Source organism: Microcaecilia unicolor, chromosome 2 (genome assembly GCF_901765095.1).
Source record: "Microcaecilia unicolor chromosome 2, aMicUni1.1, whole genome shotgun sequence".
NCBI lineage: Eukaryota > Metazoa > Chordata > Amphibia > Gymnophiona > Siphonopidae > Microcaecilia > Microcaecilia unicolor.
Window position 1 is genome coordinate 346395361 of NC_044032.1, and position 12787 is coordinate 346408147.

The 12787-nt window shown below is 44.0% G+C and overlaps 1 protein-coding gene across 1 annotated transcript in view; it reads right to left on the minus strand.

Moving 5' to 3' along the window:
• The window catches only part of LOC115463703 (zinc finger protein 208-like), a 216776-nt gene that overhangs the window by 135030 nt on the left and 68959 nt on the right, over positions 1–12787 (minus strand). Inside the window, 1 exon segment of the mRNA XM_030194420.1 lies at positions 5493–6318. Coding sequence (XP_030050280.1) covers positions 5493–6318 — 826 coding nt within the window.

Sequence of the window (12787 nt, forward strand, 5' to 3'; positions counted from 1 at the left end):
GTTGCCATTTCCAGGTAACAGAATTACAAATGTTGTTGCGTAAGGTGCATACATGCATGGTAACATACATGGAACATAACATACATGGAACAGATCATGGTATATATATATACCATGTGCATACATACATGGTAAAGAAGAATACATTATGGTATTGCATGAAGGTTCCTGAGTAATAATTGGATTATAACATACATTAGGTCATCGACTATGGAGAGACCATATTCGACATAAGGATTGAAGTGGTAGTGCTTGTTCACTAATAGCAAAGAGGTTAATCAGTCAAGTGTTAAGATTTCGGTTGTGTCTAGTCGTGTATAGTCTTATTATATAGTATTTAAGATGGATGTTTATGGTATGCCTTCTTGAACAGATCTGTTTTCAGTAGCCTTCGGAAGATAGTTAGGTGTTGCGTTGTTTTTATGGCCTTCGGTAGTGCGTTCCATAGCTGGGTGCAAATGTATGAGAAACTGGTCGCGTATGTGGATTTATATTTTAGCCCTTTGCAGTTAGGGTAGTGGAGATTGAGGAATGTGCGTGCTGATCTTTTTGCGTTCCTAGTAGGCAAGTCTATAAGGTCTGACATATAGGTCGGGGCTTCCCCATGAACGATTTTGTGGACCAGGGTACAAACTTTGAACGCAATTCGTTCTTTTAGTGGGAGCCAGTGTAGTTTTTCTCTTAGGGGTTTGGCGCTTTCGTATTTCGCTTTCCCAAATATGAGTCTGGCTGCTGTGTTTTGAGGGGTTTGAAGCTTCTTAATGATTTGTTCTTTGCATCCAGCATAAATGGTATTGCAGTAGTCTAGATGGCTTAGCACCATTGATTGTACTAGGCTGCGGAATTCTTCCCTTGGGAAGAAAGGTTTGATCCCTTTAAGTTTCCACATTGAGTAGAACATTTTCTTTGCTGTATTTTTCGCATGATCTTCGAGTGTGAGATTTCGGTCAATTGTGACTCCCAGAATTTTCAAGCTGTCTGAGACCAGAAGGGTGTAGTCTGGGGTATTTGTGGTATTGGGCTTGTTTGTGTTGTATTGTGAGGACAGGATGAGACATTGTGTTTTTTCTGCGTTTAGCTTTAGTTGGAATGCGTCCGCCCATGAGTTGATTATTTGGAGACTGTGAGTGATTTCATTTGTGATTTCGGCAGGGGCGTAGCCACGGGTGGGCCTGGGCCCACCCACTTTGGGCTCGGGCCCACCCAGCAACGGTGCAACTCAGCCAACGAAAAAGCGCGAGTTCAGCTCCCTCCTCCCAGCCACCCGCCGGCGCACCGCGCAGGTTTTGTTTCCTCCCGGCCTGCTCCCTCCCCTTCCATCCCCGCTGGACGTCTGCAGCGGAGCCGCATGCTGCCACCGCTACACAACTGCTTCCTTCGGCGTCGACTCGTGGCGGGGTAACAGATCGGAGGTGTGAGGTCTGCTTCTTCGCTGTAGTTGGTCACCGCTCAGTGATTGTAGGGGTTGTGGGCCTGGGGGGGCCTGTCTAGCAGCTCTGACCTAGCTGGCTTTCTCATTTTAAGAAGAGGCAGTGAAGTTTTAGCTCTCTCAGATGTAGCAACGGCGAGAGAGAGAGCTTGGTCTTTTTTAACACACGGGCCAAGTATGATTCTCCGTTATGTAGCGGTCGAGAGCTGCTCTTTGGCTTGCTCCTTTCATGAAGCTGGTTAGTAAATCTGTCTCTCCACTTGTGTTTTCTTGCCATTCCCCAAAGCAGATATCTAGTTCTTGCACCTCGGACCCCTTCCACTTCACCTTATTAGATGATATAGCTTTTTGGGGGGGGGTTTGGCCAGGGAATTCTCTTCGGGTGGATGACCCTTTTCTAGAAGTGTCAGTGTTCCCGTTTGTGCCTTCAGACGATCAGAGAGTTCCCGTTGCTCACTAAACTTGGGGATTTTAGTCTGGTGTCTGCTGGGGTGGGGGATGGACGGAGTTGACATTGCTCTCTGATTTAAAGTTGGGCTGCTTCCTAGGCCTTTGTGTTCCCTTGAAGGAGTAGTGGATCCTCTTTTTGTTCTTACTATCTTTATTACAGTTTATAACTTCATATGACCTAGTAAATAGCTCTGATCCATAGGAAAGGTCTGTTTCGGGGGGGGGGGGGGGGGGGGGGGGGGGGAGGGTGACTGATATTTTGCTGGAAGGCAGGAAAGCAGCAAAGAGAAATTGGAACCAACATGATGGAAAAATAAAATGTCCAGACAATAAAGGTAGAAAAATCATTTTATTTTGAATGTTTTAAATGGAATATGTTAGCTTTGGGAAATGTGCATAGTGGATGTCTTTTTATTGTGTTAAGTAGAAAAGGAGATGCACTTTTGTTTTTTTTTTCTACAGTGTTGCAGTGCATGCTGAGGGCTCCCAGTTCAATTTTGTCTACATATTTTTATTTCTAATTTGTGATCCCTTGTTCTGTAATTTGTGAGGGTCTGTCAGTGTGACTGTAATGGCAGGTGAAGAGATAGGAGAGGGAATTGGGGAAAGGGCTTCTTTATTTTCTGCCCTGGTCACCAGCATGGTTAACAGCAGTCCTGAACCTTGCTGTGGCTAGTGGGGATCCCCAAGCCTTGCCAGCTGGGGATCTCTTCCGGGGCTGGCCGGAGCTGCCTTCCGCCAAGCTTGGCAGATGGGGGCAGCATCTGGAGCCACTGACAACTAAGCATGTATGGGGTGCTGGCATCAGTGGCTCGAGGAGTTGCTACTGCCTGCTGGGCTTGGCAGGGAGGAGTTCTGGCCATCTCTGGTGGAAGTCCCCAGCTGACGGAGATTGGGGATCCTCATCAGCTAAAGTATTTATATTTTGAGTTGGGAAGTGCTGGGGGAGAGGGGGGAGAGAGAAAATTTTGTGCCCACCCACTTTGTGCTCAGGCCCACCCAAAATTGGTTGTCTGGCTACGCCACTGGATTTCAGTTATATCTTGTTTGAATGGGATGTATATCGTGACATCGTCTGCATAGATGTACGGGTTGAGTCCTTGGTTGGATAGCGATTTGGCTAATGGTGTCATCATTAAGTTAAAAAGAGTTGGTGAGAGCGGTGATCCTTGTGGTACTCTGCATTCAGGTTTCCATGGTGTTGATGTTTTTGATTTTGATATCACTTGATAGGTTCTTGCTGTTAAGAAGCCTTCAAACCATCTAAGTACGTTTCCTCCAATCCCGAAGTAGTCCAGGATGTTCAAGAGTATTTGGTGGCTGACCATGTCGAATGCGCTGGACATGCCAAATTGTAGGAGAAGCACATTGTTTCCAGTTGCAATTCATTGTTTAAATTTGGTTATGAGAGTGGTTAGAGACGGCTGAGGGGAGACATGATAGAGGTATATAAAATAATGAGTGGAGTGGAACAGGTGGATGTGAAGCGTCTGTTCACACTTTCCAAAAATACTAGGACTAGGGGTCATGTGATGAAACTACAGTGTAGTAAATTTAAAACAAATCGGAGAAAATTTTTCTTCACCCAACGCGTAATTAAACTCTGGAATTCGTTGCCGGAGAACGTGGTGAAGGTGGTTAGCTTGGCAGAGTTTGAAAAGGGGTTAGACGGTTTCCTAAAGGACAAGTCCATAAACCACTACTAAATGGACTTGGGAAAATCCACAATTCCAGGAATAATATGTATAGAATGTTTGTATGTTTGGGAAGCTTGCCAGGTGCCCTTGACCTGGATTGGCCGCTGTCGTGGACAGGATGCTGGGCTCGATGGACCCTTGGTCTTTTCCCAGTGTGGTATTACTTATGTACTTATGTTTCAGTGCTATGGTTGGATCGAAATCCTGACTGTGATTCATGTAGTATAGTGAATTTGTTTAGGTAGTTGGTAAGTTGTTTGGTTACCATACTTTCTATTAGTTTGACTACCAGGGGGATTGATGCTACTGGTCGATAGTTGGTTGTGTCGTTTAATTTTTTCTTTAAGTTTTTGGGCATAGGGGTAAGAAGTATATTTCCTTTGTCCTTGGGGAACAGTCTATGTTGCAACATGTAGTTCATATGTGATGTGAGGTCTGTTATGAAGCATTGGGGGGGGGGGGGGTCGAACCTTATTAGGTTGATGGGACAAATATCCAATTTGGAGTGGGTTTTACAGAATTTGTTTGCTTGAGTGATGGTTTCTTCGGTTAACAGATCGAAGTTAGTCCAGGTTCGATCTCCTGGGTATTCACCGGGAGTTGGGTCCAAGCATTCCATAATTTTTTGTGATCAGTGGTATTGAGTGGTAAAGTGGATCATAGTTTTATAATTTTCTCATTGAAGTATTTGGCAAGGTTGTCTGCCGATGGGATGTCTGTGCCGGCCGTGGTCACCGGTGTGGTGTCTATTAACTTGTTCACGAGTTGGTAGAGTTTATGTGCATCTTTGTATATTGGTGTATTAGGGTCTGCCTACAGTGGTCCTGGATAGGGAATATTATGTCAGAGGTGAATTGGCAGTCAGCAGATTATTTTGCTTATTTATTATTACAAGAAGATCCCTCTGACTATGTAGCTTTCCTGGTGGTGAACCACACCCGGGAGGGTTTACAAGCTTTTTTTTTTATTTTTTTTTATTAAACTTTGATGAATGTATTAACAATGAACACTAAAGAAAAATGTACAAAACAAAGCATACCCACATCATTACATTCCAGTCCACATAAAGGAAGAACCTTACAGAATCACCATAGAAAAGAGTAATTTAAAAAATCATTTAAGAAGTAGCACACCTGAAGACACAAATCTAAATCCCAAGTACCTGCAAGCTGTTTTTTTTTAAATGAAAGCAGAATACCAGTTTATGACGTATAGGAATTTTAAGGTTCCTATTTTTTCTGTTCTGCCCAAAATTCATAAAGATTTGTTAAAACCACCACAGCATCCTACAGAATTGGCTAGAAATTCTATATTAGAATGCACAGGAGGCTACTCATTTTTTTTACATTTTTTGGAGTCTTTGGGACAGTTCTGAACCCCTGCTCTGTTGGCCTCTTTGGATGTCCGCTCCCTGTACACCTGTATCCCTCAAGATGAGGCTTTGCACGTGGTTAGGGAGGCTTTACAGAAACTCTTAGACCACATTTGATACCCACACAATGTTTGGTGAAGCTGACAGAAATTGCTATGCCTCATACTTACTTCATTTTTGAAATATTCATTGTTGGTATCCTGAGAATAGGAAAAGCATACTGTTCATGTGGTTTGCTATAATTTCATGATGAAGTTAACACACTTGATCAATTTAGCATTTAATTTTGCATATTTTAAGGCAATTTATTATAATTAACCCATGTTACACTGAGCTTTCTACTTGTCTGAGACATAGCCATCATGGATTCTACACAGTGTGGATTCTTTCATGAGTTCTGAGGTGACCTTTTTGATTGAAGCTTTACCACATTGAGCACATTTATATAGCTTTCCCCACTGTGAATTCTTTCATGAACTCTGAGGTTACTTGTACAATTGAAGCTTTTATCACATTGAGAACATTTATATGGTTTTTCTCCCATGTGGATTCTTTCATGAGCTCTGAGGTTACCTGTTTGATTGAAGCTTTTATCACATTCAGAACATTTATATGTTTTTTCTCCAGTGTGGATTCTTTCATGAATTTTGAGGTTACGAGCATGCTTGAAGCTTTTATCACATTCAGAACATTTATATGGTTTTTCTCCAGTGTGGTTTCACTCATGAACTCTGAGGCTACTTGTATGATTGAAGCTTTTATCACATTGAGAACATTTATATGGTTTTTCTCCAGTGTAGATTATTTTATGAATCTTGAGAATACTTGTTCGATTGAAGCTTTTATCACATTCAGAACATTTATATGGTTTTTCTCCAGTGTGGATTCTTTCATGAATTCTGAGGTTATGAGCATGCTTGAATCTTTTATCTCATTCAGAACATTTATATGGTTTTTCTCCAGTGTGGCTTCGCTCATGAACTCTGAGGCTACTTGTATGATTGAAGCTTTTATCACATTGAGAACATTTATATGGTTTTTCTCCAGTGTGGATTATTTTATGAATCCTGAGAATACTTGTTCGATTGAAGCTTTTATCACATTCAGAACATTTATATGGGTTTTCTCCAGTGTGGTTTCTTTCATGAATTCTGAGGTTATGAACATGCTTGAATCTTTTATCACATTCAGAACATTTATGTGGTTTTTCTCCAGAATGGATTCTTTCATGAATTCTGAGGTTATGAGCATGCTTGAATCTTTTATCACATTCAGAATATTTATATGGTTTTTCTCCAGTGTGGCTTCGCTCATGAACTCTGAAGCTACTTGTACGATTGATGCTTTTATCACAGTCTGAACATTTATATGTTTTTCCCCAGTATGGATTATTTTATGGGTTCTAAGGTTACTTGTTTGACTGAAGCTATCATCAAGTACAGAATATTTTGATGGTTTTTGCTCTTTGTGAACTTTCTGATGAATTATAAGCTGTGATTTATATGCAAAGTATTTGTCATATTCAGTACATTGGAATGACTTGTGTCTGTGATTTATTTTTTCTCTGGTCAGGTTTGAATTCTCAGAGAACCTTTCCTCACATGCAGTACTCTGAAACAATCTCTCTCCACTGAGTCTCTGATCTTGTGCAAGATTTGAGAAATGGTTGGAATTTCTCTCTTCTTCATTATATGCGTTGGGTCTGTCTCCTTTCTGAAGTTTTTCTTTCATGCTGGGTGGTGTAACTTTACTCATACCTCCCACACAATCAGCTGAAGGATCTGTGCTGTCTCTAGAGGGGTCTTTATGTTTTAACTCCTCCATCTGCTGCTCATTGCACTCTTTCATTCTCTTACTGTTCCTCCCAAATTGATCATCTGTTGGATAAAAATGAGTATGTACATAAATTATATAGCTATCAAGTAAGATATATATTGGCAAATATCCTTACGGAATCTTTAAATATAAAATTTCAACCATCAGGTAACTACCTCATTCTTTATTGACAACTCAAGGGAATCTTTAAAGGCTCAGCTATAATAATAATAGCGCCTGCATGGTTAGCACACACGCCAAATGTAGACACACCAAAAACATCAACGCACCCCAGCAAACAAGGCCCCCAGAACCACAAAGCTACATAAAAAACTACGCACTTTCAAAATACGTAGTTTTTTATGTAGCTCTGTAAGTCCAAGGGCCGTGTTCACTAAGGTGCGCCAGTGCTTTCCGCGTGCCCACACCCAGCGTGTGTGCTAACCATGCAGGCGCTATTATTATTATAGCTGAGCCTTGGTTCAAGGTCTGAGACTTTGGGTCAGGATCTAAAAATGACAAGAAAAGTACAGGCATTTTAATCAGAACGTTGAAGTTCCAGTACGACTCCTGAGCTGTTGGGACATACCATGCAGCAAAATAAGGAAGGGCTAGGGTGCAAAAACCTCATAAACAGGATGGTGCGGTTTACCAACAGGGCAAAATCAGTTACATCCAGGAAGATATGGTCAGCTGGGTGGTCTCGCAAGAAGATGACTGAGCTTTCCGATCAATGCTGGAAAAAACAAGCATGTACGGTAAATGTTACCATATATGGTCACTGAGGTAGTAAACATATATCCAATAAGGTGTGAATACGTCAATTTACCTGTATCCTATATAAGCATATAAAAAGGAGTGTATTGAGAGGTCACGTGATGGTCTGAGAGAGGAAGTCACGTTTGACTTCTCTCCGGGGCTCCCCCTTCTACATTCCCCGTAAAACGAGCAAAAAACCGAACGAAAAAGCTGCAAAACGTAAGCTTACCTAGCGCACATACATGGATCTCTTTGTAACAAAAGAAACCCGGGCTTCAACGGCGAAATCGGCGAAAAAAAACGGCCGAGAAGCATCGAGGGACGGAAGAATCCAAGATGGCGCCTAGCCCAATCTCTGAGCGCCCTCCACAATTTCACCCGCTACAGCTCCAACAGATTACAGAAGCGGTAAGAGAGGCTTTGAAACCGGAGCTGGCAAAGTTATTCAACCAGATAGCGGAAGTAGAATCGCTACTGGGGGACACAACGAGGAGGACGGGGGAGCTTGAAGTACGGGTGTCAGAGCTGGAAGATTCAAGCACGGGCAGAGGAACACAGCTGCAGGATTTACAAAATTTGCTGCGAGCCCAGGCAAAGCATTTAGATGACTTAGAAAACAGGTCTCGCAGGTCTAACCTGCGCCTGATTGGAATCCCCGAATCAATATCAGATCGAGCTCTGCCCATACAATTGGAGAGTTGGCTTAAATCTGAGTTTGCCCTGTCTGATAGCAATGGGCCACTGTGTTTGAAGAGAGCACACCGTCTGGGCAGGAGAATTGAAGGGGGAAACAGACCGAGAGTAGTCATCATAAAAGTCCACAATTTTCTACACAAAGAAGAAATTCTGAGAGGTGCTAGATCCAAATGGGACTCACATTTGATGGATCAACAGTAAAAATCTTCCAGGATTATTCTGCCGCCCTACAGGAGTGCAGGAAAGCATTTGGGCCTCTGTGCCGCCACTTGGCAGCGAAAAACCAAAGATTCATGCTATTGTACCCAGCTCAGCTTAAAGTATTGGAACAGGGGGGCTGGAAGATGTATCAATCTCCAGAAGAGGCCCAGACCCTCCTACGGGACAATTCTGCATCCTCCCCTGGCCATAATGGCTGAAAGGGGCATACATGAACAGGTAGCAGGTTGTGCTGGTATCAGGATGCAGGCGCGCTGCAGCTGCAACGCAGCTAGAGCAAAGCTTGCGTAAAGTTGTAACATGGTTAAATGTTATGGAGTTAATTTGGATCTGTATGTTTGCAGATTTGTTGATCTGAAGTATATTAATGTAATTCTAACTCAGCTAGGCTGAGAAGATTGTAAAGAGGAAAAGGGGATGGGGGAGGGGGGCCCCTACCATTAACTGACCGGAGCTCTCCTAGTAGATGTTGCGAAAGGAGAGGTCAAAGGTGATAAGGGGGGGAGGAATAAAGGGTAGGGGGGGAAGTTTGGGAGGAGGCAGGGTGGAGGAGAAGAGGGAAGGGGAAGTTATAGAAAAGAAGGGGATTGGATGCACGGGGAAAGTCCTTGAGATATTTGGGGATGGAGTGGGGAGGCTCGGGTGGAGCTGGGCACTGGAGTCTCCCAATCCTTTAACGCAGTTTGATAACAATGGAAATAACTTTACTCAGGAAAGGGGGGTGCCCGGACTAGATTTATAACATGGAATGTAGGGGGCATTACATCTCCAGTTAAGAGGGCAAAGATTTTACAAGCCTTAAAGAGACACCATGCAGACGTGGCTTGTATTCAGGAGACGAGACTATCTCAAGAGGAGTTACAAAAGTTGAAGAGAACTTGGGTGGGTGAAGTACACGGTGCAGCGGCCGAGGGAAGGAAAGGAGGGGTTGCAATCTTAATCCGAAAGGGGGTAGTGGCGAGAACTCATCTGGTGGGTAGTGACCCAGGGGGGAGATATGTGGTGGTGCGTCTTTGGTTACAACATGTGGAGTATTTAGTAGTGGCGCTATATGGTCCAAATTTATATGACAGATCCTTTTATGATCATCTAATTCAAGTATGCCTACCTCATGGGTCTCTGCCGCTGCTTGTGATGGGAGATTTCAATTTAGTGGCTGACCCTAGTTTGGATTGCTCATCCCCTAGGAGGGCGGTCAGGGGAGGCCCGGAGGTGAGGGCACTGACACAGTTTATCCAGACACTTGGAGTGGTGGATTCTTGGCGCACGTTACATCCAGAGGTGCGAGAGTATACCCACCTGTCCAGGGCCCATGGGACTCTCTCGCGTCTGGATTACATTTTGGTAGATCAGAGGGCGTTCCCCTATGTGAACAAGGTAGAGATAGGCCTGGAGGAGATTTCGGATCACTCCCTGGTGTGGTTAGACTTAGAGGATGGGGACCTGGGGGTTGGGGGAAGAGGGTGGAGATTTCCCTCGTACTTAGCATCAGACCAAAAATTTAAACTACATTTGCAGAAGAGTTGGGGGGAATATTCACAATTTAACAAAGAACATAGGGATTCTCCCCAGCTGTTCTGGCAAGCGGCGAAGGCAGTTCTGAGGGGGGCGGTGATTGCGTTCACTGCACAACGGGAACGAAAAATTAACGGGGCAATTATACATCTAGAACGTAGACTTGGGAAAGCCAGACGCCGATTTGTGGCGGTTCCATCGAGCTATAATAAAGAACAGATGAAAATAGCTCAAGTAACGCTAAACTCACTACTACATGAGAGAGCCTTGAGAGCCCTGGCGGTTGGGAAATTCCGCTTCCAGAGATATGGGAATAAATCAGGCGCCACGTTAGCAAGAGTAGTTAAAGCCTGGGGTGGCCCTAGAGCGATAGTGGCGGTGAAAGATAAGTATGGACATATTCAGAATGGGAGGGAAGGAGTAAAAAAGGTATTCCAGCAATTCTATAGCGACCTATATAAAAATATATCCCCGCCATCATTGGAGTCGGTGACAGAATATTTGCGGAGGGCCAGAATGATGACTCTGAAGGCAGAGGAGGTGAAGGTCCTGAATAGGCCTATCACAGAAAGGAACTACAGGATATAATTAAGTCTCTCCCTGCGAATTCAGCTCCAGGCCCAGATGGCTTCTCGAGTGAATTTTATAAAATCTTGAATCCACACATAGTAGGCCCCGTGCACTCATACTTTGAGGAGGTGGTAGCTCAGGGACAGTTCCCGGCTTATGCAAATGAGGCACTGATAACCTTGTTGCTGAAGCCAGGAAAGCCGGAGAATCAGGCTGGTTCTTTCCGGCCCATTTCCTTAATCAATGTTGATACAAAAATCCTAGCCAAACTACTAGCAAACAGAATACAGGAGTGTTTACCTAGTCTTATCGGTCAGGAGCAAGTGGGTTTTATTCGCAATAGGCATTCAGGAATCAATGTGAGACGACTACTGTTGGCTCAGGCTCAAATTCAGCGTTCAGGCGGTGAGGCGATGCTGGTTAGCCTGGACGCTGAAAAAGCTTTTGATAAAGTAGGATGGGATTATATGTTTGCGGTGTTGAGGTATGTGGGTGTGGGGGGTTGGGTTTATGGGGCTATCCAGTCACTATACTCAAATCCTCGAGCGGCCGTGCTGGTTAATGGGTCAAGAACACAACAGTTTCCTATTGCGAGGGGGACTAGGCAAGGATGCCCCCTCTCCCCGCTCCTTTTTGTGTTATCTATTGAACCCCTGATTAAATCTATTCAACAGGGAGAGGGGGTGCCAGGGGTGACAGTTGGTGGAGAGAAAGTAAAGGTGTTAGCCTTTGCGGACGATCTATTGATAATATCAGAGTCCCCGAGGGTGGCATTGCCAGCGCTACTCGAGGAGATAGAATGTTTTAGTACACTGTCAGGGTTTAAAATTAACCGGGAAAAATCACGCATAATGAGGTTACCCGAGCGACTGGATGGCCCCGGCCCAGACGATTTCTCTCTGCAGAGAGCAAAGACAGAGATGAAATACTTGGGTGTCTTAATCCCTAGCACATTAAGTGGTTTGTATGAGATAAATATTCAAAAATTAATGAAAGACACAGCGAGGAAACTTGAGCAATGGCGGGGCCTTCCTATCTCTCTGTCAGGGCGTATAGCACTGTACAATATGATGATTATTCCCTGCTGGTCATATATGTTTCAAACTTTACCCCTACACCTCACTAATAGGGATGAGAAACGAGTGAACGGAATGTTGAGAAAATTTTTGTGGAGGGGAAAAAAGCCGAGATTCCCACTGGAAAGTATGTATGTACCGAAGGAATATGGTGGAATGGGCTTGCAGAGTGTGAGACATTTAGGGATTGCTTGTGCAATGAGACACGTTACAGATTGGTTCCGCAACTCTGCGGACTTCTCAGCCACCGCAATGGAATTACGGCTGTTTACACCCACAAACTTTAGCAGTTGCCTGCATGGGAGTGGAGGGGCCTCTCCAATACTAAACATTTCAAACATTCTACCGCAAGCACAAAAGGCATGGAACTGGATTTGTAGATTACATCAATTTTCCCCAAAAGTTACTCCACTGCTGCCAATCTGTGGGAATCCTGAGTTTCAACCTGGCTTGATATATAGAATTTTTGAACAATGGAAAACACGAGGTATAATCTATATTCTTCAGATTCTAACGCGAGAAGGAAAGCTGCAATCGTTTCAGAAGTTGCAGGATCGTGGTCTGCTCCTCCCCAAAGACTACTTTCATTATTGGCAATTATTGCACTATACGAAGAGTTTGTCTTGGGAGGCCTTGGCGGAGGACGTGCAGGAGGAATTACCAATGGCATTCTCGTTAGGATCACAACAAAAAGTTCCATTGAGGTTCCACCTCCGACATATCAAAGACACTGCTGCAGAGCCAGATTTTAGCAAATATGCTGAGGCCTGGAGCAGAGACCTGGAGGTAGTCATTTCAGCCGGGCTGCTTAAAGAACATGTGTTGGCCCTTAACAGAGTGTCACCTTTAACAGATCACTGGGAATTACAATACCGTTTTGTGTTTCGGATGCATATGCCGCCTCGACGGGCGTTTCATGTGGGGGTTTCCCCAGATGTGGCGTGCCACAAGTGTCATTTTGTGGGAGCGACTTTGGGGCATATGTATTGGACTTGCCCGGTAGTGAAGAATTTCTGGATGGCTTTACTAAAACAGGTTTCAACCTTGTGGAGAACTAGATGGTCACGTTCTCCGATACTGTTATTCGGGAAGCCTTGTCTACAGGCTCCCCGGCCAAGAGGGCTTATTTTGTTTGTACAGCGAGCCATACTGATTGCAAAAAAGACTATTTTAGTGGACTGGTTATCCC